Source organism: Ustilaginoidea virens, chromosome 7, assembly GCF_000687475.1.
Source record: "Ustilaginoidea virens chromosome 7, complete sequence".
Taxonomy (NCBI): Eukaryota; Fungi; Ascomycota; class Sordariomycetes; order Hypocreales; family Clavicipitaceae; genus Ustilaginoidea; species Ustilaginoidea virens.
Window position 1 is genome coordinate 1,754,760 of NC_057322.1, and position 23,812 is coordinate 1,778,571.

At 58.3% G+C, this 23,812-nt stretch overlaps 7 protein-coding genes across 7 annotated transcripts; 3 read left to right on the forward strand and 4 right to left on the reverse strand.

The window, feature by feature from the left end:
* Positions 1–1,813: 1,813 nt before the first annotated feature.
* Positions 1,814–2,308, reverse strand: UV8b_08159 (uncharacterized protein; the record flags this gene model as incomplete). Its single annotated transcript, XM_043145656.1, has 3 exons — positions 1,814–1,909; positions 1,990–2,070; positions 2,183–2,308. The coding sequence occupies 3 exons, from the start codon at positions 2,306–2,308 to the stop codon at positions 1,814–1,816; spliced, it is 303 nt and encodes a 100-aa protein (XP_043001591.1).
* An 882-nt stretch (positions 2,309–3,190) lies between these two features.
* Positions 3,191–4,367, forward strand: UV8b_08160 (uncharacterized protein; the record flags this gene model as incomplete). The annotated part of the gene is made up of 3 exons (XM_043145657.1): positions 3,191–3,374; positions 3,506–3,882; positions 3,972–4,367. The coding sequence occupies 3 exons, from the start codon at positions 3,191–3,193 to the stop codon at positions 4,365–4,367; spliced, it is 957 nt and encodes a 318-aa protein (XP_043001592.1).
* An 890-nt stretch (positions 4,368–5,257) lies between these two features.
* UV8b_08161 (uncharacterized protein) lies at positions 5,258–7,322 on the reverse strand (the record flags this gene model as incomplete). Its single annotated transcript, XM_043145658.1, has 4 exons — positions 5,258–5,405; positions 5,492–6,297; positions 6,395–6,889; positions 6,981–7,322. 4 exons carry the CDS (start codon positions 7,320–7,322, stop codon positions 5,258–5,260), a joined length of 1,791 nt encoding a protein of 596 aa, XP_043001593.1.
* A 2,481-nt stretch (positions 7,323–9,803) lies between these two features.
* On the forward strand, positions 9,804–11,176 carry UV8b_08162 (uncharacterized protein; the record flags this gene model as incomplete). The annotated part of the gene is made up of 4 exons (XM_043145659.1): positions 9,804–9,959; positions 10,075–10,514; positions 10,598–10,796; positions 10,886–11,176. 4 exons carry the CDS (start codon positions 9,804–9,806, stop codon positions 11,174–11,176), a joined length of 1,086 nt encoding a protein of 361 aa, XP_043001594.1.
* Positions 11,177–11,442: 266 nt separating this feature from the next.
* Positions 11,443–13,088, reverse strand: UV8b_08163 (uncharacterized protein; the record flags this gene model as incomplete). Its single annotated transcript, XM_043145660.1, has 3 exons — positions 11,443–12,035; positions 12,232–12,282; positions 12,362–13,088. 3 exons carry the CDS (start codon positions 13,086–13,088, stop codon positions 11,443–11,445), a joined length of 1,371 nt encoding a protein of 456 aa, XP_043001595.1.
* Positions 13,089–14,200: 1,112 nt separating this feature from the next.
* On the forward strand, positions 14,201–16,174 carry UV8b_08164 (uncharacterized protein; the record flags this gene model as incomplete). The annotated part of the gene is made up of 1 exon (XM_043145661.1): positions 14,201–16,174. The coding sequence occupies one exon, from the start codon at positions 14,201–14,203 to the stop codon at positions 16,172–16,174; it is 1,974 nt and encodes a 657-aa protein (XP_043001596.1).
* Positions 16,175–16,921: 747 nt separating this feature from the next.
* UV8b_08165 (uncharacterized protein) lies at positions 16,922–19,695 on the reverse strand (the record flags this gene model as incomplete). Its single annotated transcript, XM_043145662.1, has 5 exons — positions 16,922–17,666; positions 17,865–19,084; positions 19,202–19,362; positions 19,446–19,473; positions 19,540–19,695. 5 exons carry the CDS (start codon positions 19,693–19,695, stop codon positions 16,922–16,924), a joined length of 2,310 nt encoding a protein of 769 aa, XP_043001597.1.
* Between the last annotated feature and the right edge of the window lie 4,117 nt (positions 19,696–23,812).

Genomic DNA, 23,812 nt, shown 5'->3' on the forward strand with positions numbered 1-23,812 from the left:
ACGCTGTGAAGCTGTCATGGACGGGGGGCGAATCGTGCCAAGAGCTGGTGGGAGGGTCTGGCCCTGCGGCGCCAGTGGGAAGGAGCCAAGGGCGGGACGAGGACGACGAGGACGAGGGATGAGGAGGGGTCAACTGAGGGAATTGACGTTGGATGGAGGGGCAAGAGTTCTGGTCCCTGCTGCGGAGTCCGCACTGGGCAACTGCTGCTTCCTAACAAGCATGTACCTGCCTACAGCACATACCTAAGGTACCTAAGGTAGGTACCTTACCTAACCTACATGTAGGTACCTCACAACGCATCGACCAGTCTGTGAGAAGTGACCATTTTCAACCAACTGCACGACGCGTTGCCGCGCTCGCCCACCTCGATTCGGCTTTCCTTTTCCCTTTCCTTTTCCTTTTCCGTTTCCCCTGCATCCTTTGCTAGCACGACGTCCGGGCGTGGCTGACATTGGCATGCCTGCTGAATCGGTCAAGGCTTCTTTGGCTGACTCGTTTCTTCGCGCCGGCCTGACGAGAGTCATGGGAGTCACCAAGCAAGCAAGCCCTGGGGAAGGAAAAAAAGAAAAAAAGAAAAAAAGAAAAAAAGAAAAAAATATTTTTTTTTTTTTTTTTTCGCGGAGCAAGCTAGCGGCAACAATAAAAAAAGGAGATGGGGGTTGCTGCTGGATGCCACAGCTCAACGGGTCTGCCGAAATCCAGCGTGCATCTGGCCACTTCATCATCATCATCATGCCACTGGTCCGGTCCAGCTTCTTTCAGCTCGGGAGGTTGAAGCTGAAGTGGATCTCGGTGTTCGAACACGTTGGCCAAGGCTGGTCTTGAACGGCCCAGTGCCAGCTGCCGCCAACATTCCCAATTCTGGTCGTGCCACCATCGGGCGCTCCAATGGATCGCTGCATCCGCTATAATATATGCAGTATATCATATCATATCCAGGAAGCGGCTGGCCTGCGCCGCTATCCCGGACTTGATCATATGTCAGATGCACCAACGGGCAAATGTGCAGCCACCAAACGCTGCATGTGAACACATGTGCTTACAATGGTCAAAGACACTTGCTTCGATGCGGTTGCCGCTGCATTTCGAGTCCGTCCAGGCTTCAGAGTCCATCGTCGTTTGCCCCCCCCGCGCGTGGGCGCATCAACATGGACCCTGCAGTGCTTCCGTTGACGTCTGGTGCTGCATAACACATACCTGCTGGCGGATGCTTTGACCAGGGCTGTCACCATGGCCTCCCTCGTTGTCCCTAGTCCCGGTGTTGACAATGTTTATCAAGACCAGTCAAACCGGTAGGTAAATGCAGTCGCAATACAAGATGGAAGGATGCACGGCTTTGTCATGTCCATGTCGGAGCGAGGAAACATTGCCCTCGGACTGTTGCCAGACGTGGCATGACGACTCACGAGAGCGGCAATGGCCGTGGCCTGGGACGTCTTTTTTGATTGAGTGCACCGCACCTGGTCAACGTGCTCTTGGACCATGACGGCCGGATTGGAAGCATTGATGGCAAGTTGCAGACGCAGCTGATGGCGCAGCTGCCACAAGGACTAGTCTCGCGCTATCGAGACGACGCGTGTATCCGAAAAGCATGACCATGACCATGACCTGCCACGGATGATGGAGAACAGGGGCAGCAGGCAAGCTGTGTCCAACGGCTGCGCTGCCCTCGCGCGATGGGGGTCCATGCAGACTCACGCCGAAATAGAATGGTTGACGTCTCGACAAGGAGGCCCTGTGAAGTTTGAACGGGCGCATGTGGTTAAATGACGTACATAGGTATGTAGGCAGCCAAGATGTTGCTCATCGGCATCACATGACGGGGGCATGGGCTTGAGGCGACGGCGACGGCGACGACGACGACGGCGACGACGACGACGACGACGACAACAGCGGTGCCGAGTATGTCTGGATTGGTCCACTGCTTCTTCCTCTTCCCTTTTGTCTGTCAATGAATGGCTTTTTATTCTGATAAACCTTGCTCTCACGGGGCAACCCCACTGCTCCAGGCCCACTGTCCACTTCAACTGTTCTGCCTGTTCCCTGCCTGTCCACAGCCTGTCCACTGTCTACTTCACCGTCCACTTCACTGTCCACATGCCTGTCCACTTCTCTGTCCAACTGTCTAGCCTTGATGATGCGTCACTTTGCCCAAGAACCCGAGCGTTCTGCCCAGCTCACCGTCCCCCCAGCCGCCTCGGCACGGATCCGCGACCCCCAGTGCTGCGCTGCAGCCACGCGGAAGACGTAGACGCTCGTCTCGTCTCGTCTCGTCTCGGCTCGCCAGGGCGCGCCAGCAGAACACATGCAAGAAAGGGCCAAGTCAACTGCAGCGAGAATCAGGGGGCCCCGGGGATTTTGGGGGGTCGTCGAGAGATATGTGCCGTGCTGCGATCGAACCCCATCGTGTCTTGCATTGGGAACGCCCAGCGGTGCTGTGCTGGCTGTGCCGCTGGCGCTATGATGAAAGCCCAGCTTGGCCCAGTCAAGGGGGCGGCCCCCCGGTACCTACGTCGCATTTGATGCATGCATGTGCGGTACGGAGTATGTACCAGCAGCGGCAGCCTGGGTACACGCTCATGCGCATGTACATGTACACGCTCGAACGGAGCTACATAGGTACATACCTCACCAGACGTCAAAAAGGGGACAGGGAAGCTACCAGACACGCTGCGAGGCTAGGCGACGACAGACTTGGACCCTTTCCCTTCAGACTCAGACTCGCATGCAAACTCGCATGTGGTCTTGTCACTGCCTCCCGCGCCACAGCCGCTCCTCGGCAAGTTTCTTTTCATCATCATCTTTTTTTTCCCCCCCTTCCCCTGCCCGCTCCTTCAGCACGACCATCATCCATCCAGCTATCCGTCCGTCCGTCCATCCATCCATCCATCCAGGCAGGCGAAAACACCTTCGAGTACCTCGTCTCTCCCCGCAAGAAGCCGGGACAAACCGTGCGTTCGTCAGCCCCCCCCCCCCCCCCCCCCTTTTCGGCTTGCTCGGTTCCGCTGCACATGCGCATGGTCGAGCTGTGAAAACTTGCCACCTCCCGCTCACCTTTGGCGGGTTGCGCGGAACCCCCCCCCCCCCCCCCCCCGAAACTCCGTCTCCCTCGACAACCCTCATCGCGTCGGCTCGCAGCCCCTTTCCGCTCCCTGGACCGTTTTGCATCGGACCTCTTGTCGCTCGGAAATGTCGACCCGCCAGACCCGACGAAAGTCTGCCAAGCTGCGCGAAGCTGCCGCCGCCTCCGATGACGACCAGCACGTCCTCGCCGTCAACGGCAACGGCTCGGCTCGTCATAATAACCCCCCCGCCGCGGATGCGCATTCGGAAAAGCGCGAGAACATCTTCCTGTTCTGGCCAAACATCATCGGTACGCCGCAGCTTCCTCTCTCTTACCTCTTGCCTCTCACCCCCCCTCCTCTCTTGAGCTCGCTTCCTTTGCCTGCGCTCGAGGAATGGAACTAGGCTGAGCTAACGGCGTGCTCTGCTCCGCTCCGAAAGGCTACGTCCGCATCGTCCTGGCCATCGCCTCCCTCTACTACATGCCGGTCCACCCGCGGACCTGCTCCGTCTTGTACAGCATCTCGTGCCTGCTCGACGCCGTCGACGGATACGCCGCCCGCGTCTTCGAGCAGTCGACGCGGTTCGGCGCCGTCCTCGACATGGTCACCGACCGCTGCACCACCTCGTGCCTCCTCGTCTTCTTGTCCTCGGCCTTCCCCCGATGGGCCATCCTCTTCCAGGGCCTGATCGCCCTCGACTTTTCCAGCCACTACATGCACATGTACGCCACGCTGGTCGTCGGCGGCGCCGACTCGAGCCACAAGAACATTGACAAGAGCCAGAACTGGCTCCTCAACCTCTACTACACCAACAAGGTGAGCCCCTCGCCGCTGCGGACCGACCGCCCCCTGATGACGCCGCATTCCCCCCGCCCTAACCGTTCCCATGTGTGTGCGGCGCGCAGAACGTCCTCTTCACCCTGTGCGCGCTCAACGAGCTCTTCTTCATCGGCCTGTATCTCCTTGCCTTTTCGTCGCCCTGGCTGTCCCCCCACCTGCTCAGGAGCGTCGAGGAGACGAGCGGCGGCCACATCAACCCCGCCGCCCCGGTCAACACCTCGGTGCTGCGGCAAATGTTCCCCGACCCGTTCAGCGCCGCCGCGCTGGAGATTGCTCGTACCAATAAGATGGACTCGCTCGGTCCCTGGGTCATCGCCGGCGTCAGCTTCCCCTTCATGGTCGTCAAGCAGGCCATCAACGGAGTCCAGCTCTACAACGCCAGCAACTGGCTTGCCGACGTGGACGTCAAGATGCGCAAAGAAAAGGGTCTTCCCCGCCGGACCAAGTCCAAGCGAGCCTGAGCGCGGCCTGCTCTACTGGCAGGGCAACAACAACAACACCGAAAAACATGTACACCCCCCCCCCCCCCCCCGCCCCCCCCCCCTCTCTCTCTCTCAAAAAGAAGAAAAAGTACAGCAAACGAAAGAAACCGGCGCGGGGGCTCGGCAGGCGCGCAGGAGGATTTCATCTCCTGAAGCAGCAAAAAAACGCAGCCGGTTGACTTTTGCCCCGACCCCCCAACCACGACTTGGTCGCAAGCCTACGCACAGAAATATCACGAAAATCAAAAACGTCATTTTCACAATCAAACCTCTTGGCCGCAGCCACTGGGGATGCGGTTCATCCCCCCCCTCGTAATAGCATTGGCGTCACGTGTTCGCGGGACATGGACCCCGAAAAAAACAGAAAGAAAGAAAGAAAGAAAGAAAACAACATGACGAGGGCAAAACGACGAATGGCACGTGGTGGGGATGGAGGCGTGCTGATCTCTGGCGGTCTGCGTGGCTGCCTTGACGGGGTTGTGCTCTTCTACCCTTTGTTTTGGCCATGTGCGAATTGCTGCGCGGTGCGGTGCCCGGTTCATGAATTTGCTTTGGGCGTCGGATGCATGTTCCTCTTTGCCTTGAATTCTTGGGAGTCATCATGGGGGGGTGGGGGGCGGACTGTGTATGAAAATTGGCTGGAAAGATTTGGGTTCTATTTATTCATATTAATAGGGAATGGTCCTTCGCTTTCGGATACTACCTTTTTTTTTCATGTCATAGTCATATGTTTGAAGAGGAAACCTCAAAGTACTGCACATATCATTCCTTCAACGACACCAGGCTGTGCCGCACTAGATTCCTACTTTTCCCAATTCCAACTGCTTTCCAATGACTTCCCCAACCCGTGCACGTTCGTCATACATTTTTCAGTCGGCATATTCCTGCACAAGAGCGGCGACAGACCTGGGAGCCGCCTCAACGGGCTGGGACATGCCGTACCAAGCTATTACTATGATGCCGAGGATGCCAGTTATGCAGCTGAATACGAATGCGATTATTCCTCGCTTGGTGAAACTGCCGCCTGTGCGTTAGCAAGAGATTCATGTTGGGGGGAGATGGGGGGAGGGACGGAGGATGGGCATTGTTTGCTGGGGGCTTACCCTTCGGGGAGGTCGTCAGGGGGCGTATTCTGCCCGGACAGATCGGCAAGGTTCTCCGTGTTGCCGGCAGCGTTTCCCTGCGTGGCGACGCTCTGAGCCTTGCAAGCTGCCAGATGATCGGGCGGAATGGACAGCGTCTTTTGCAGCTCCAACGGTGCTTCAACAAAGGTGGCCATGAGGCCGGAGATGACGTGCCATTCGATGTGGCAGTGGAAAAGCCACACGCCGGGGTTGTCGGCCTTGAATCGCAATACCATGTTGCCGGTGGGGTAGAGGACCATGGTGTCACGTCTCATGGGGACTTTGGGAAAAGTCTTTCCGCTGGCGCCGCCTCCGTCCTCCCAGGTGCCCGCGGACTCGTTTGAGCGATAGATGGCTTGGAAGTTGTGGCCGTGTAAATGAAACGGATGGCGGCCCGTGTCGAGGTTGTTGACGACGATTTGCACGATTTCGTTCTTTTTCAGGACAAACGGGTGGGTGTATTCGCCGTACACGGCCGGATCGGTGGCCATGTTGCCCGAGCTAAGGACGCTGTACAGTGTAGGGACCTTGGGAAACGTGTAGGTGATGTTGTTGAAGAAGGCGTAGTTGGCGCCATTGCCGAGGTTGTTCATGATGACGTCGAGTTGGACGTTGTGGTCTGGTTCCGGGAGGAGTTCCATGCCGTCGTAGGCCTCGAGAGTGACGTCGTCAAAGGGAGTGAGATCGTAGACAGGGGCTGGAGCTGGGTTTTCTTTGCTCTTGTCGTAGCTGAGCCAACCGGTGGAGTTGTAGTTGAGGTCAGCTGGCAGCTTGTCAAAGAGTGTCTGTCGACGCATGTTAGCCTTGCCGTGACTGATGGCGCCGGGATGTAAAAGAAGAAGAGGGAAAGGAAGGGAAAAGGAAAAGGAAAAAGGGACTTGCCGTATCCATGCTTGCGACAAAGGGAAAGTTGGCATTCGTGTCGTTCTTGGTCGTCAGGAGAAATCCCACTCGCTGAGCAGCAGAAATGTAGACCATATCGGCCTCAGCAGCCTTGGTATACACGCCGTCTACCTCAACAATGCGCATCTTGTGGCCCTCGAACCAGAGATACTGGCCGGCAAAGGCGCCCATGTTGATGACGCGGAAATGGTACGTCTTACCTGGTTGGACCGGGACGGTTACGTTTTGCGTATCATTCATGAGGGCAGCATTGGGAACGGGTTCGGCGCCAGTTGGGTTAGTCTTGCTCATAAAGCGAGGGATGAGATGCTGGATTTGGTCATGATACCAGTCCGAAAGGGTCAGTACAAACTCCTCATCCACCTCCTTCCGGTAGGGGAACTCTGGGTCGTGGACAATGACTGGCCCACGGAGGCCGTCGGGATACTGTCCGTCGTTGTGAGAGTGATACCAGTACGTTCCAGGTTGGCTGACCTAGAGCACGTCTCGTCAGCAATGCTCTGATGTTCTGCGGCGTTGTGAACGCTTGCCTCGGCTGCTGGGGGGGCGGAGGGGGGGGACTTGCGGTAAAGTTGTAAGTGATGGAAAGCCCCGGCGGTACGGAGCACTGCGTCACCCCGGAAGGGCCATCCATTTGATTTGTTCCGTTTTGGAACAGGCCATGGAAGTGCAGAGAGGTGGACTGATTGCCGAGCTGGTTGTTCAGCTTGATGACCAGGCGGTCACCTACGCTGCACTGGATGGTCGGAATGGGCCATTTGCCATTGATGCCTATGACTGGTCGCTCGAATGCGTTGTCGGGATTAGCCCTCACCCAGGTGACGTTGAAATCGTAGTTGACGGTGGCAGCTGCTGCCAGGCAGGCAAGCGCAGCCAAGACGGCTATCAAGTGCGCAAGACCCGCCATGGATGTCGATCCAGGCGTCACAGCCAGTCTCCAAACAGCAGCTTGTGTCGACCAAGGAGTGCTTGTGTCGACCAAGGAGTCTGGTGGTAAAGAAACCCGCGCAAAATAACGTGCTTGCTCGAGTGGATCGGCGAGGCTGTTGTTGATTGATTTACGTCTGGTTCTTTGGGGAGAAGGAGGGCAGGCAGTGCCTTGCAGCTAGACGTTGGGTCGTCGAGTCGTCGGAGCGCGCTGCAGTGCCGGAAGGTGCAAGCAAGCCAGGCCTGCCAGAGACGGAGAGGGAGACGGAGAGGGAGACGGGAGGACTTGGCCAAGCGAATAAGTCGGCGGTGCCGCAGCTTTCGCCCAGTGGTCCGGAAAGACGGCGCACAAAGTTGATGTCTTTCTTTTTGCCAACCCTGGCAGGATCGAGGCTCTTTCGTCCACAATGCCACTCGCGTCAGCGGACCAACAAGTCTAGAAATGGCCAAGACGCCCAGCCTAGCTTGGGACTGGATTTTGCGTCGGCTACGGAGGTTTGCTACAGTAGACTTGGGTGCCTAGGCAAGGGCAGCCGGTTGCAACTGCCCATGGTACATACAGAATACAGACGGAAGGCTGAAAAGCTCAGTTTTGCAACAAGACCCGAAGCCACATATCTTCACCCCGGGGGTAGGGTAGTTTTTCCAAGCCAATCAGAGCCAAGCTTGCTGCGAAAGGCTGGTGCTCCGCAGTTAATGTAATATGGTTTTCCCAGACAGAACGCGGGTAATAGGTATAGGTCGCATGAATCGTACGCAAAAAAGTATATATCGTGTCCATCTGACAGACATAACGTAACGCGCGTAGCTCGAATAGCAAGTCGCGGCACTACGGGGTTGGTTAGCCCTAACGGCGTCAAGATGCCCGGTTTGGGTCCTGTTCGACTCTCCCGTGTGCTTGGTTCCCGCAGTCCCAGGGCATAAGAGTCTATCGAATTTTCCCCTCGTACTCTCCCGCACGCAACAACGACTGCGGAAACGATTCCCACAGACGGTTAAGTTGCTCTCCCGCGGGTGCGATGGACGGGGCTGCGCTGGTTGGGTGTGGCGCACTGCTAAACTGCCCGAGTACTAATAGGGAGACGCCACGCCTGACAAAAATTCCTGACGTGGGCATTTTGTGGGCATTTTGTGGACATTTTGTGGGCATTGGTGGGCCGCCTGATTGATTGATAACATTCCTGGCCATCTGATAAGCGGATGGCAGCTGGTCCAAGTCGCCGCGCATGCCGCCACGTGGTGCCGAGTACGGAGCACTGCGCACTGCGGCATATATCGGGCTGGAGTCACCAGTCCCCGACGGCTGAGTTGCTGAGAGTGCCACTCCGTACTAGTGTGCGGTCAATATGAGGCATAAAAAGTGTCTGGTACCCATTGAACCGGCTGTACGAGCCATCCATGTTGCGACTTGCGACATTGACGCAAGTGAACTGGGCGGAAAACGGAGCTCGGTCGATTGATGCGGAAGGTGGCACGCCTACAGGTAGGTAGGTACCCAACAGCAACAGGTATTGACAGCAGCCAGCTGCTTAGCGCCCCAGCCTAGCGCCTCTTCCCCCCACTGCCACTGCCACTGCCTCTGGCGCCTGCGCTCCGCGCCCTTGCCAAATTGCCGCATGGCCGAGTGCGTTCGCTTCCATTGGTGTTGATGCAGCCTTTCTGGTTCCCGCCTGGGCAGACTGTATGGAATTTTCCGAGTACCAAAAGTCCTTTGCGTCGTCGCTCGCCTTCTGCGACCACGGGGCTGGGCTCCCGGCCGGCGACCCGGAGCATCGCCTGCTTGGCAGTGAGGCAGCAGCTGTCCCGGTGGTATAACGGGCTACATGAAGCCAAAGACGAAACTGGACGAGTGGCTTGCGCGCTAACCAACGGCGAAAAAAGCCATGCTTTGCCCAAGTAACCATTTACTCTCTACAGAGCATTGACCATTTATTTGCCTTTTTTTTTCTTCTTCTTCTTTTTTTCTTTTCAATCGTCCCACTCCTTCCGGGCGGGGAAGGGGCATTCGTGCTAGGGTCGGTTCTTGCTAGCTTGCCAACCTGATACAATGTGGCCTGGCATGATGGCATGATGGCATGATGGTGGCACACCCCCCCCCCCGGAGCCCCACCCCACACCCCTCCCTCTGCCCCTTGTGCCTTCTGCCCGTCTTGTTCCGTTATCTGATCCGAGACCCCCTTCCACAATCAGATCCACCGTCTTCGCCGAGCCTTGGTCCCTCAGTTGGCTTTTGGAATCTCGACCTGTCAATGCTGCGCAGGCCAGTGGCACTTCCTGGCCCTTCTTTTCTCCCCAGAGTCGGCGTGAGTGCTCGGCTGCCACGGGCAAGGTCTGTTGGGCTTTTCCACGTTACGTGCCCTTCACTCTTCTTCAACTTGCTGCGCATTGAGGAGCGCCGACATTTGCCTCGACTCGACGCGCTGGCTTGATTAATCGCGCAGGAAAAGCGCACTCGCTCAGCATGGCCAAGGACGTGTTTTCCGTGCCCGTGTTCCTCGTCGTCTTCCGGGAGACGCTCGAGACGGTCATCATCGTCTCCGTGCTGCTGGCCTTTCTCAAGCAGACCCTGGATGGCCCCGACAAAGACGTCAAGACGTACAACGCCTTGCGAAAACAGGTCGGTTGATCCGCGCATGCGTGCTCTTGGCCTCTCCGTATCGCTCTTTTCTTCTTCTACCTCCCCGCCCCCCTCTCTCTCTCCTACTCTGTTTAACACAAGGTCGCGTCATCAGATTTGGCTCGGCGTGGCCGCGGGCTTTCTGGTCTGCATGGTTGCCGCCTCTGCCCTCATCGGCGTCTTCTACACCGTCGGCTCCAACGGGTGGGACGCCAACGAAAACTACTACGAAGGCGCCTTCTGCCTCTTTGCCGCCGTCATCATCACCGTCATGGGCGCTGCTCTCCTCCGCATCGGCAAGATGCAGGCCAAGTGGCGCCTGAAGCTTGCCAAGGCGGTAGAGTCTCCGGTCAAGGCAGGGTCCCGCGGCTGCTTCGCCCACTTTCTCGAAAAGTACGCCATGTTCTTCCTGCCCTTTGTCACGGTGCTCCGCGAGGGCATCGAGGCCGTCGTCTTCGTGGCCGGCGTGACCTTTTCCGCGCCTGCCTATGCGGTGCCTCTGCCTGTCGTGGTCGGCCTCCTGGTCGGCGGGCTCGTCGGCTGGATTCTGTACAAGTAAGCATCTCATCAGGAAAGAAAGGGGGAGAGGAAGAGCCTCGGGCGAGCGAGGGACGCCTTGTGCTGACGGCTGGCTGCAGGGGCGGGTCCTCTGCCAAGCTGCAAATCTTCCTGGTCGCGTCAACGTGCCTCCTGTATCTCGTCGCTGCCGGCTTGTTCTCCCGAGGCGTCTGGCACTTGGAGGCCCAGAAGTGGAACGAAGCCATCGGTGGCGATGCCGCGGAAACGGGTAGCGGGCCTGGATCGTACGACATCGACCAGAGCGTCTGGCACGTAAATGTACGTGTGCTGCCTTGGCGTGAAAGCCCGCCCTCGTCGTTGCCTGCGAGTCGTCCCCCCCCTTCCCCAGCTTGCTGACTTGATGCTAGTGCTGCTCACCTACGGCCGCCAACAACGGCGGCTGGGGCGTCTTCAACGCAATCCTGGGGTGGCAAAACTCCGCCACCTACGGATCCGTCATCTCGTACAACCTTTACTGGATCTTTGTTATGCTCTGCTTTGCCGCTATGCGGTTCAAGGAGACAAAGGGTCACTGGCCGCTTGTCAAGGCCAGGCGCGCCTCTCGACCCGACCTTTCGCAGGCCGATAGCACGAGCCAGGAGGGAGGTGTCGTTGAAAAGACCCCCGGCGTGAAAGAGACGGGCACTGCCAGCGCCTAGTGGTTGGAAAAGGGGAAAATGGGAAAAAGAAAAAAAAAAAGGGAAAAAAGGGAAATATGATAGAGAACATGGTGACCATGAAAGGGAAAATCTGGCGGAAACACATCATCAAAACACATCATCTACGGGTAGTGCAGATTCTATCCAACTCTACACCTCATGACATAAAAGGGGGGGGGGGGTGGGAAATGCAACAGATGCAGTCCTCGCCGTTTCATCGCAGATTGCTCTCCCAAAGAAAACGCGGTACGCCTGCCACCAAAGATTCAAAGCTCGGGTGTCCAATCCCAAGTATCGGCCGTGAACAAGCTCCTGGCCATCTTATCGGCGTGCATGGCCCCCTCGTATCTCAGCCTCTGATCGTTAGCCAAGGCCCTCGTGAATGCAAAGGCTCTTGCCTCGCCCTCTTGGCCGTTGTCCGCTGCCTTGCCCGAGACCCAAGACACGTCTGCCCTTGTCCTCTTCCAATCCGCAAGCGGGATGCTAATCACCTGAGCGGAGAGCATGGCCCGCACGTAATCCAGTATGGGATCTATGCGGATCCTCAACCCGCAATTCATGTGATGCTTGTCAAGCTGGTAATTCGGGCACTGCTTCAGCGTGGCCAGCAGCTCTTCAACGTCGACGAGCGAGGTGTCGGGGAGACGCTCGGCAGAGGCTGTGGAAAAGTCGACGAGGAAGAGGAGGCGCCGCGACAGGAGAAACTTGAGCATTTGGCCGAACTGGAAGGAGTCGCAGGCAGGGCTGGAGTCGTAGCCTAGTTTGCACTGGCGGTCACGGGACGAATAGAGGGAGAGGAAGTGTGTCTGGATGGAGGACACGGCGTTGAGGATGCATTCTCTCCTGTGGCGAAGCTCTTCTAGGTCGGCGTGAGCATTTTCCCCTGTTGAAGTTATTTCCCCCCCTCTCTTTTCCTTTTTCCCTTTTCCTTTTCCTTTTTCCCTTTTCCTTTTCCTTTTCCTTTTCCTTTTCCTTTTCCTTTTCCTGTTTCATCTTGTCCATGGGAGAATCGCTCGCACCAATGGAGGTGTTGTGCCAAGGGGAAAGAAACATACCTTCAATGCCTTGGGGCAGGTTCCACCACGCAGCGGATAGCCCCTTGTCGTCTTGGGCGTACCCCCCCCCAGAGACGAGACCCTCTCATGACCAGCTCCCTCGACGCGTGGTGCAATCGGATGGGCTGACCCAACAGCCACGCCGTCAGTACTTTCTGCCTCAACACGCCCTCGACGTCGGTGGGCCGGCCAGCCTCGTCCAGGTACGGCTTGGTGCTGGTAAGCGGCCACTTGAACTTGATTTCCGCGAGAGCTCTCGCCACCGCAGGCGTGCAGTCGAAGCGGTCCGCCGTGACGGCCAGCGTAGTCACGTACAGCATGAGCGGACGGGCATTCCTAACAGGCCGCTGGTGCACGATGCGAAGCATGTCCTCAAAGGCGAGTTCCCTGCCCGCGGACTGGGTGGCCTCGTCGTCGTCGGTGATGAGCACGCGGGGCAGATCCGACGGGTCCGCGTCGGCGGGCTCGATGCCGCGGAGAAGCAGGTTCTCGCGCGCCGCGGAGATGAGGACGGATTCCCGAAAGGCCGGGTTCGTGAGCAGGTTGGCGAAGTAGGCCGAGTGCCGTTTCAGCACGTCGAAGCTGACGCGGTAGGCCATCTGGAGCCTGGGCGTGAGAATGGGCCGCGGCTGCTGGCCGTTGCTGAGCGTGCGCGCCGCGGCGGCGGCGGCGGCGGCGGCGGCCAGTGTGCCGGGCCTCTGGAGGGTTCGCTCCGACAGCTCAAAGGTCACGTCGAGGATGATGTCGCCTTGCTCGGCTACGTTGACGACTTGGTCGCCTGTGGCGGGGTCGGAGCGGGCGGTGTTGGATGACGATGCGTCTCCGTCGGCGGAGGGTTCCGGCGCCTCGTCGCCCATGGTTGTGTTTTGAACATGGGCAACGTCATGGGGAGTTGCTGGAGGGGGGGGAGCATGTCGTGGTTGGCGGAGGCGGGATCTCGAATAGACGGCGGTGGGCGTTTGCGTGAAGCTGTCTGGTCAGTGGGGATTGCCTCGACGGTGCACCAACCAGTTGCGAGCTACGGAGTACATACCAGACAGTCTGGTGCCAGCCTGCCTGCCAGGCAACAACGGGGTGTCAGGCACCGTTGGCACTTGGGGCGGGGGTGCGAATTGATTGGCCAGACGCCATGTACAATAATTGATGTGACGCAACAGGCTGGAGGTTTCTGCAATGCAGGGGAAGCAGTCACTGATGAACAGCAGCTGGCGTCAATGGATGGAGTGACATCTGGTCGCTGCTTACATGTGGCTGGCCCGCAATAGACAGTTATGTACCGGTAGGTAGTCGACATGTACCTATGGGGTTCCCTCAGAACAACCTAGAGGCAGCGGCGTACGTGATGCCGGACATTGACAAGCGATAAGCATCGCGCCGCTTATCAGGGGCAACTGGCTCCAAAGGATCAAACCAAACCCTTCAAGCCGTTGGTCCTTGGGGCCTGGGCTGGCTCCAGCTTCCTGCTTCCTGGCAGGGGGCTGCCTAGAGTGAGACATGCTGGCACTGGCATCATGTCTAGGTGGTACATGCCAGACTGTAGTCCGTACAGAGTACCAGTTCGTTCAACAGTCAGTCGCCAGCGCTCCCCCGAGATGTCTGGCGTGCCAGCCTCGAGCAAGTCACCCTCGGAAGCAAAGGGGAAAAATCAGCGCCACGGCACGGTTCAGCTTTTGCTGAAGCCGCCGAGAAAGAACTTGAGAGCAGCGTCGTTGCCTCTCAGGGCTGCGATTGCTGCGATTGTTGCTGGCCAAGGCGCCGCAGGCCCCGCAAGTGCAGGTCCAGAGGGGGCCAGCTGCAAGCCTCTCTGGGCATCACGCTCCTTTGATTCGCTGCGGCCCTTTTTCCCCGACTTCGCGACTCCCACGGTCGTACGGACTCGTCTCTTCGCCTCCCATCGCCCTTTGATGCTCAGCGCCGCCAAGATACATCGCAGCAGCGTTGCTTCGCGCCGTCGCCCCATTCCCCGCAAATGGCATTTCTTGGGCGCAAGGCCCGATGCTCCGCGCCGAGAGCTGCTGCTGCTGCTGCTTACCTGGTGGCTGAACACGCCGCCGGCCGCTCGGCGCCGCGGACAACACCCCCCGTCGACGATGCCTCCCGCTCACCGTGGCTGGGCCGGCCGCCGTTGCCGCAGTCCGCGTCCGGGGCCTGGCGCCCCTCGCCCTCCCGCCGTCCTCGTCCGCTGCCGACGGCCTGCCGCAGCTCCAGCCCGACCCCGAGGCACCCCGGCCCGCAAACCCGGCGCCGTTTCCACTCCTACTTCGTCACGCATCTGCCTTCGTCGTCGCTGCACCCAGACCCCCGTCGCGGAATCGGCCCCGGCCACAAGCTGCCCCGCGATGCGTCGACCCCTCACACCCCGAGCCCCGGCTCCTCGCCCGCCGTCTCCATCCCCAACATGTCGAGCCGGGACCTGACGGTTGTCCGGATACCTCTGCGGAGGGCCAAGCACCACTTTGGCTCCGCGACGGCCAGGGGAAGCCGGCCGTACAACGAAGACGCCGACCAGGCCGGCACCGTGGACATCCCCGCGTTTGCCAGGCGGGCGCCCATGAACCTGAGGCAGAAGCCGGGCGAGGCCACCCCGGCAGACAGCGTGCTCGGCGACCCCCAGATATTCTACTTTGGCGTCTTCGACGGCCACGGCGGCACCCAGTGCTCCCATTTCCTCCGAGACGAGCTGCATGGGTACGTCGAGGAGGCTGCGCGCGAGTTTGGCTTGCAGAGCAGCCTGCGCAGCAAGAACCCCGGCAGAGGTCAGCAGCAGCAGCAGCAGCAGCAGCAGAAGCCCGCTGCGGACGCCGGCTCGTCCTCCCCCGGCGCCCCCGCCCCGTCCACCAAACGGCAAGCCCCGGACTCGGTGGAAACCAAGCCTGCCAAAGAGGCGCGGGGGAGCATCAAGGTCCCCGGGCCGGACGGAGGGGGGGGTTTCGCGGACAGGCCGGACCACGGGGACCCTCTGCCCAGCGCCGCATCCGCGCCGGCCGGCTCGCGGGACGCGGAAAAGGCCGTCCAGCTGGAGCGCGACCTGGTCAAGGCCTACCGCGGCGCGATAGGCGGCTACTTCCGACGCTTCAACCCCGAGTTCTTTGACCTGTCGCACGAGGCGAGCAGGGAGGCCTCGGTGACGGTCGAATCCAGCCTCGCCTACGCCTTCCTCCGCGCCGACCTGGACTTTGTCTCGGCGCAGGCCCGGAAAGCCGACCCGGACGACTCGGACATGCCGCTCAACGACGACGAGATCCTCGGCATGCCCCACGCCACGCCTTCCGGCCACGGCATCGGGGGCCCGACCCGCTTCAAGGGCGGCTCGACCGCCTCCGTGGCGCTCATATCGACGCCCACCACGGCGCCGTTCTGGCACCCGGCCGCCCACGCGACCCTCGTGGCCGCCCACGTCGGCGACTCCCGCATCCTGCTGTGCGAGACCGCCACGGGCCTGCCTCACCCCCTCACCTCGGACCACCACCCCGGCACGCCCACGGAGAGCAGGCGCCTCCGCCGCTACGCCCCCGCCGGCTCCATGGTCTCGGGCGACAGCTTCGGCGAGGAGCGCATCGCCGGCCTCGCCAACTCGCGCGCCTTTGGCGACATCCAGTCCAAGCGCATCGGCGTCTCGGCCGAGCCGGAAATCACGCGCGTCGAGCTGGGCCCCGCCCAGTACTCCTTCCTGGTCCTCATGAGCGACGGCGTCTCCGGCACCCTGGGCGACCAGGAGATAGTGGACGTGGTCAAGGAGGCCAAGACGCCCGAGGAAGGCGCCAGGGCCGTCGTCGAGTACGCCACGGAGGTGTCCAGGGACGGCGACAACGCCACGTGCCAGGTCGTCAGGCTGGGCGGGTGGGAGCGCAGAAGCGAAGGCGGGCTGGGGGGCATGGGGACCAAGGAAATCCGGGACGTTCGCAGGGCCGAGGCACTGGATCCGAGGAGGGGCAAGCGATGAGTCCGTCGGTCGTCCCCGGGATACTCGTGGCGTGTAGTTGGGGGACAAAGAGCAGCGCACTGGGATCCCAGTGGACCATGATGACATACTTGCATCGGACGGAGTTGTTGCAGCACGGTCGGTGGCGCGTCGCCACGTCATTTTCTGCGTAATGGAGCTTGGCGACCTTTTTGTCCAAGTAGATCGTTTTCAGCATGGCATTAGATGCGTCGGATGGCACAGGGGCCGGGGAAGGTGCGGTGAGCGGTGAAAACGGGTCGTCGTGTGTTCAAGGTACATATATATCCGTAGGGCACGGCCATACCGGCAGTCTTGAATGCATCCCTGGTGTATCCTGACCTTTCTACCCGCAAGTGCAAGCCGTGCCTCGTAGATCTCACTAGCGCATATGTATCATGAGCCCTAGGGCAGTGACGAATTGTTTCCACCGACTCGGGAAAGCCATCAGCACGTTGCAAATAAATCCATCTTCTTGGGCTGCTCTTGGTAAATGCCCCTATGAAAAGTCAACGTGTTCCGTCTCCCAGCCGTGACGGGCCGCCATCGCTAGTAGGATTCGCCATCTCGTCTATCTATTCAGATCACGTTTCCCATGTCTGCCGGCATCAAGCACATGCATCTCCCCCCCAACTCCCGCGACAAGTAGCCCCCCATCTCGCTGAAAGAACGCCAGGACGCATCTCCTGTCCCCCCTCAACCCCCCTCGTTTGCCGTTGGAAAAAAAAAAAAAAAAAAAAAAAAGGCATTTCAGTACCGCCCCTGGCCTGGGTACTGGTTCCATCCGGGAGGGGACTGCTGCCCTTGGTATGGAGGATACTGGCCCGCGTGGGGGCCGTACCCTGGGCCGCCGTATCCCTGGGGAGACTGTGCCCATTGCCCCTGGGGAGGAACGCCGCCGTATTGGGGACCTCCAGGTTGGGGCGCAGCCTGGTTGTAGGCCTGGTAGTACTGCCCCGGAGGAGGGGGCGCGCTGTAGCCACCCGTCGGGCCCGCGTGGAAAGCGCTGCTCTCGCTCATGTAGGACGCCGCTTCGCCCGTCGCCGGGGCGGACGAGTAGGACGGCGGCGTGGGCATCTTGCTGTTCTGCGGAGCCGGCGAGTTGGGCACGTAGTTGGCCGATTCTTTGCCGTCGTTGCCAGACATGGAGTCGAGATCGCGCGTCTTGATCTGAGACCAGAGAGAGCCGGCGACCTTGCCGTGGCCAAGCTGGCTTAGGGACTCGAAGGCGCCGTGGGAGTGGCCGCCGCCGCTCTTGCTCCCCTTCTGGTTGAGCGTGTGGTTCTTTCCTTGCCTGACTGACTCGGAGGAGAGGATGCGGTCGAGCTCGTGGCGCTTTGGGTGCTGGTCGGCCCACAGGCGGACTGTCTGGAACATGTCTCGTTGGATTTCGACGTTTTCGTTGCGCAGGGCCGGGTGGTGAAAGGCGCGCAAGCAGTCGTTGACGACTTCGTCGACCGGAACGTTGGGGTTTTCCCAGGCAAACAGGACGCGGCTGACGTGACGGATTAGCCACGAGACGAGGGGTGAATGTATACATGTATTGTCCCCCGCCCCAAAGGAAAAGCCAAAGACACGGGAAATGACAAAAAAAAAGGGAAAAAAAAAGAAAAAAAAAAGGAAAGATAAAGAAAGGAAAAGGAAAAGGAAATGAGAGGGAAAACAGCCCTGGAATATCAAGGGATCGGCTTACGGAACGGCATATTGAAGGATAGTAGCGGCAACTCGACCGGCGCAAGAGTTGAGCACGTTGGTAAAGTGATCTTTGGAAAGCATGGAGTGGGTGGGATCCGAGCATCGGCTGTTCTCCCACGGCTCCAGCTGGGACTTGGAACTGGCAGTGATGACGCCGGACGATCCGTCCTTCAGGACCTTGGTGACTGACTTGATAATGGGGCGGATGAAAGGGGCGAGCAGGCCCAGCACAAACGCCGTCAGGGTCTCGCTGATGTGTTCGAGAAGCTTCTCGAGCCCGGGCACCTTGGCGATGCCGCGGCTGATGGCCTTGACAATCTTGTCGCGGAAGACCAGTATGGGGTAGATTCGCCTGGCGGTCTTGACGGGGTCGAAGTCGGGGCTCATGCCGGGCACGACGTTGACGTTGTCGGCGCGCGGGCGCTGCTCGTTCTCGCGCTCCTGGGCGTCCGACGCGGCCTTGAGCTCCCTCGCCTCGTCGGCGAAACCCATGCCGAGATCGGGAACTTTGGACAGCAGCGAGATGAAGTCGGTAGAGGCGGAGCCGTCAAAGAGCCCCCGGTCCCCGGCGGCGGCGACCGGGCCGCCCCGAGCGCCCTCGGCGTTCTTGAGCGCAACGTCCACCTCGTCCACCTCGGACTGGGTGAAGTGGTCGTTGGCCTCGCCGATGACGGAGTGCAGGAAGTCGACGGCGCCGAAAGTGCCGGTGACGATGGGGTAGATCCTCTTGCCGTGGATGCTGATCTCGGTCTGCGTCCCGCAGTGGGGGAAGACGTTGCGGTAGCCGAGCTCCCGAAGGGCCAGCTCGCAGTAGTTGCTGTGCGCGCCAAAGTCCTCCAGGCAGTGGAGGGCTTGGCCCAGGCAGCGGAGGGCCTCGCACAGGTTCTCGTCCTTGCCCTTGCCGCGCTCGCCGCAGGTGTAGAGCCGGCCGAAATGGATGCTGCGGGCGAAGCTGAAGCGGACGTAGCCTGCGCTGGTGGCCCACCGGCCCGTCTCGTTGGCAATGTAGTTCTTCATGCCCGTCCTCATGTCAATCTCCGTCTCGACGGGCTCGACGGGGCCGCGCAGGCGAGGGTCGAACTTGCGCGCATCGACGCCGTCGGCGTAGCCGAGAGGGTTGTCAATGTGCTCCTCCGGGCGGTAGCAGCCGAGACGTTCTTCGGTGACTTCGAATTCTTCCGTCGCGTAGCCAAAGGCCATGAAGGACAAGACCCAGACCTGTTTTCGTTTTCGGGGGGGGAGAACAAGGACAAGTTAAACCAAGGAAACCAAGGTGAGCAGCAGCACCGCGCGCCATGACGTCCGTCAAATGCCCACAGGAGGAGCTAGCCTTACCAGGATGCGGATCGTGGCGGCATTTACACCTTTCAGGCTGCCGACATCAACCGCCTGGGAGTAATCGCGCAGCCAGTTGCCGAAATAGGTTCGCTTGATCAGCATGGAGGACCATTTCTTGCCCTGCAAGAAAGCAATGCTGGCGAGCATGTCTTCAATGTCTGCTGAAACTGTCAGGCACCCAGGTTGACGTGGCGGCTGCAGATGAGACGGTCGGCGAGCGCTGCGTGTGGGTGAAGCTTACCGCCATGGCGCCAGTTGTGGCCTTCAACCTGGGCAGAATGTCCAACGTCAGTCTTTGCGGCGTCCGAAGCAAGCATCATCTCCCAGCAACACACCTGAGCGATGGACGGGATGTTGCCGGCACCAAATGCTGCAGCCTTGCCTGGAAGCAAGGCCAAGCAAACACAAAGCACCAAGAACCAATGGGTGGCGCTGAAGCTGCGGAAGGTGCTGGAGGAGCCGGTGCCCCGCGATGACAAAGGACCCGGCATGACGCACGGCGGGTTGGGCCAGGCTGGAGGCGGGCGCGAAAGAAGAGAGCTTGCTCGGCGCGCAGACGAGAGCAACAACGTGTGGTCTCGTTCCGGCGATGGCTGGATTGCGTACCTATCTATCTACTGCTCAAGTAGACGGATGCTGGTGAGCTGAGAGAAGCACGGGTTGCGAGTCTCATCGAAAGTTGGGAGGAGGCTATTGCTTCAGCCCCGCACAGAATCCGTCCACGTCGCCATCAAAGTACATCTGGCGCATCAAGAAGTACCAGACTGTACCTAGGGCGCGCTTCTGTCCGTCGTTATCGTTCGTTACTGGTTCGCGTATCTCAGCCTCGCCTCTCTCAAGCTGACCGAAGAAGCGTGGCTGATGCTCGGCGCCAGCATTGGCCTCGATGCCACACATGTACTCGGTACGTACTACGGAGTACCCTACCTCTAGCTGGAAGGCACAAGTAGGGCCGCAGGGCTACATGAAGATGGACCCACTCTTGGTGCTCTGTCCTAGGACAGTGCTAGTTGAGGCAGGGAAACGTCCTTCGCCCTGCTTGCCGATCTGATTGAGACGAAATCGAGGCTCATGGGAGCCCAGCTCTGTCGTAGGCTGCTTCCCCATAGTGTCCATGTTGTCCCGATTTCGGCCGAGACATGTTACGAAAGTGTTTGCAAGAGCTTTCGAATGCACATTCATGCCATGATACGGAGTAGTCTGAGAGGTATCTCTGGTCTCCGAATAAGGCTGCCTGAGCCTCTTGTCTCATACGCATACGCATACGCATACGGACAGAGAGGTTGGGGCGCAATGCGCTTTTAAGCCACATAGCCTACCTTGGCACACTTTTTTGCTCCTTCTACTCCGTACTCTACACATATTCAAAGCACGCACACACTATCACGACTTTTGCTCACGCAATAGCCTTAGAAGCGACTCCAACACCCTATATCATCCCTACATCTTAAATTGAATGCACATAGTATATATTTGACGATGCAATTTCTACAGTCTAGGACATTAACGTTTAAGGGCTTCGTGTGTACTATTGATAGCAGAAAACGCATCCCCTAGTAAAAATTCGGCCAAGAGAGGCTTCTTTTATTAATAGAATTAAAAGCCCAAGGTACACAATAGAAAAGACCGCGTGAAAAGCGCAGGAGTCGCCTTTTGCAACGGAGGATACATCCGAATCCGCAACCGCACTCTAGGAGCATCATCATCGGCAGCATTACCCAGTCACGCAGAAATCCTTGCCACGCGATTTATCGACAAATTCGGAGCCACCAATGGAACAATAGCTAGAAGCTTGGCAGCAATCGGTAGAGCAGAGGTGTAGGAATCGTAGGATGATTTCTGCCCATTGCTTGGTGGTGTATTTCTTTTATTATCAGGAATGATGATCGGCATTTCGAGACTACACAGTTGATCACGCATAAGGCATCATATGAGTCGAATCCCTCTATCCTCCAGGTGGAATAAGCTGCCTTGACCTCTGGGAGGTCAGTGATGAAGTCCAGCGCCCCCAGACGGTGGTGGATTCTTCGCGACTTGGGTCCAAGTTGGGCGAGCTGCATTGGCACCATGTCGTCCTCATCATTTGCCTGAACCGCCATGGGAAAGCAAAAAACGTCTTTCAAGGCAATGGACCTGCCGCCTTTCCACGAACGAGATCAAGATCGAAATCGATCCGACTGAGCCCCAGCTCTGCACGCCCTCGACGCCTCCTGCGACTGACGAGCTTGGGCGACGAGACCGCCTGTCACTGGAGGACGCCAGCCTGCTACCGATGCTCAGAGCTGCTCAGTATCAGAGCTCAATTGGACGCGTTGCACTTTCGAACGGATTCGACATCTCGAACGCACGGTACAAACAGCTTTCATTTCCAGGGTCCTCGACCAAGATCTGCACCGATTCAATTACGATCCCAATACCGAGGTCCTCACCCTCCGCATGACTTCCCCGGTGCATGACCTCATAGGGCCAGTTCGACGGCAGCCGGATGCGCAATTTCAGCACCGAGAGACGACTTATCCAGGGGTGGTGTTGGAGGTATCGTATTCGCAAGACGGGAAAGACCTGCAAAGGGCGGCGCAAGATGACATACTCTACTCAAATGGCGATAGTAAACGTGTGATTGGCATCGACATCAATAATGCTGGCAGGGAGTCAACGGTGTCATGGTAGAGCCCGCAATACACACGTCAGGACAGTGAGGAATACAAAGTTTTGGAAGCAAGGAAGGATATCGCCTACAAGGTATGTATGTCACATCTTGACATCCTGCGAGCCAAGTTGACGCCAGCAGCCATTCCGGTCCGCGGATGGAACACCCATCAACACTGGTGGTTATTTACACATAAACCTGCGAGACTCCGCCACCGATGAGATACCTCTCGGCCGTACGTCCGCCGCATTATCTATCTCGTTCAGGCGGCTATTCGATCTCGTCGCTCAAGCAGAGCCAATGCAGCAAGCCCGAGAATCCAGCGGAGGCCGTGAGAAGGCAAAGTCCACCCGGAGGCGGAAGAAGCGAAGGCATTCCTCAAGTCCTGTTGATGCGCCAAGATCTTGTGGATTAGGCAGATTCCTTAGGGGCAGGCGCACCAAAAACAATGCCGTTTGACCCAAAGCCAGCCGCTGCCAAGGCAGGCGCGGCAACGGCTGCCGGGGCACCGACGCGGAGCAGGCTAAAGCCGGTGTCGCCACGTGTGACCGATGGGCCAGGCAAACCCCTGCGCATTTGGATTAAATGGAGGGCTGCCCGGGGGAAGCTGCCAGTTACAACCTCCTTGCTCTTCTGCAGTCCCTTTAAAGGTGCGAAGGCGCAGACTTAAGAAGGACCCGTTTCGGTAAATACCCAGAGGGTACATACCTCCTTGACAACCGGCCCAGCCGCCAAACCTTTGTCACTAAAATCCTTATACTAGGAATTCCGGCATTTCTAACGGAGCTAACTAGTGATATCTTGAGCGTTAACGCTATGGATGATTCATTCTTTTCATCTGCCTTAAGCACTGCTAAATTAAGCAGCTGAGTAATAAAGGTATAACAAGGCCTATTTTCAAGCCTGTGGCTAAATGCGGCTACAGGTGCGATAAGTGCGATGTAGCTCTGTGTATGTCTGGGATTTGCTTGTAATTATATCATTATACTATTGATCAGCCTGCTGATGTGCTCCGCCGTGTACGGCCTTCGTGATATTAGCTCAAACCCTGTTCGCCAGAAAGTCTGCACCTTCGCACCTTGAAAGGGATGCGAGAGCTGAGGCAGCTGGGAGATTCGCCCTGGATAACTCGTCTTTTATTGTAGTTATGGCATTGCGGCCGGCGGAGACAGGGGAAGCGCGCATAAGAGGGGAGGTGGCTGCTATTACTTAGGAGGCGAGGGGGTAACGAGCTCCTCTATCGCAATGCTCGATGTTTAAACTCTGGTACGCCTAGAGATGACTCGAAGTCGTAGTATGAGATTACGTATCATCTTTCTACCCCGAAGCAACTGATTAGGCAGTCCTGGTATAGGCGTTGCCAACGTCTCTCTCTCTCTCTCTCTCTCTCTCTCTACTCGTCGAGTACGCATTATAGGTGATTTCATCTCTTCCGTTACAACCTTCAATTAATAATTCCACCTATATGTGCCGTACCGTAGGCTGGCCATTATTCTTGACTACGATTTCATCGTGTCTAGGGTTGCGATGATTAGGGGATTGTGAGAGTTGTGCACGCCAGGCGATCGATCATCCCTACGGCCCCTGTGCAATACAGTTTATATCCCTTCGTTCAGATATTCCTCACTACTCTTTAACATATGCTATTAAAAAGACAGCCCTGCTATTGTACCTTATAAGAGAGCTCCTACTAACCCTACTATATCTTATATACCTAGCTGCGTAGCACGGCATCCGGCCGGGCCTACGATAGCCTTGCCAGTAGCCCAGTCCCTTACCCGGACACTCTCGGTGGCCGGCCAGCTTACATGTACTTAAGTGTGCCGGGTATGCCTCGGAACACTGGGCGTGGTACAGAGTCAGTTGACAAAAACCTTAAAAGTCGAACACGAAGATGCCAGGTATTATCTCTCTTAAATACCTATCATAAGCATATTACAACGTATTGCCTATGATCA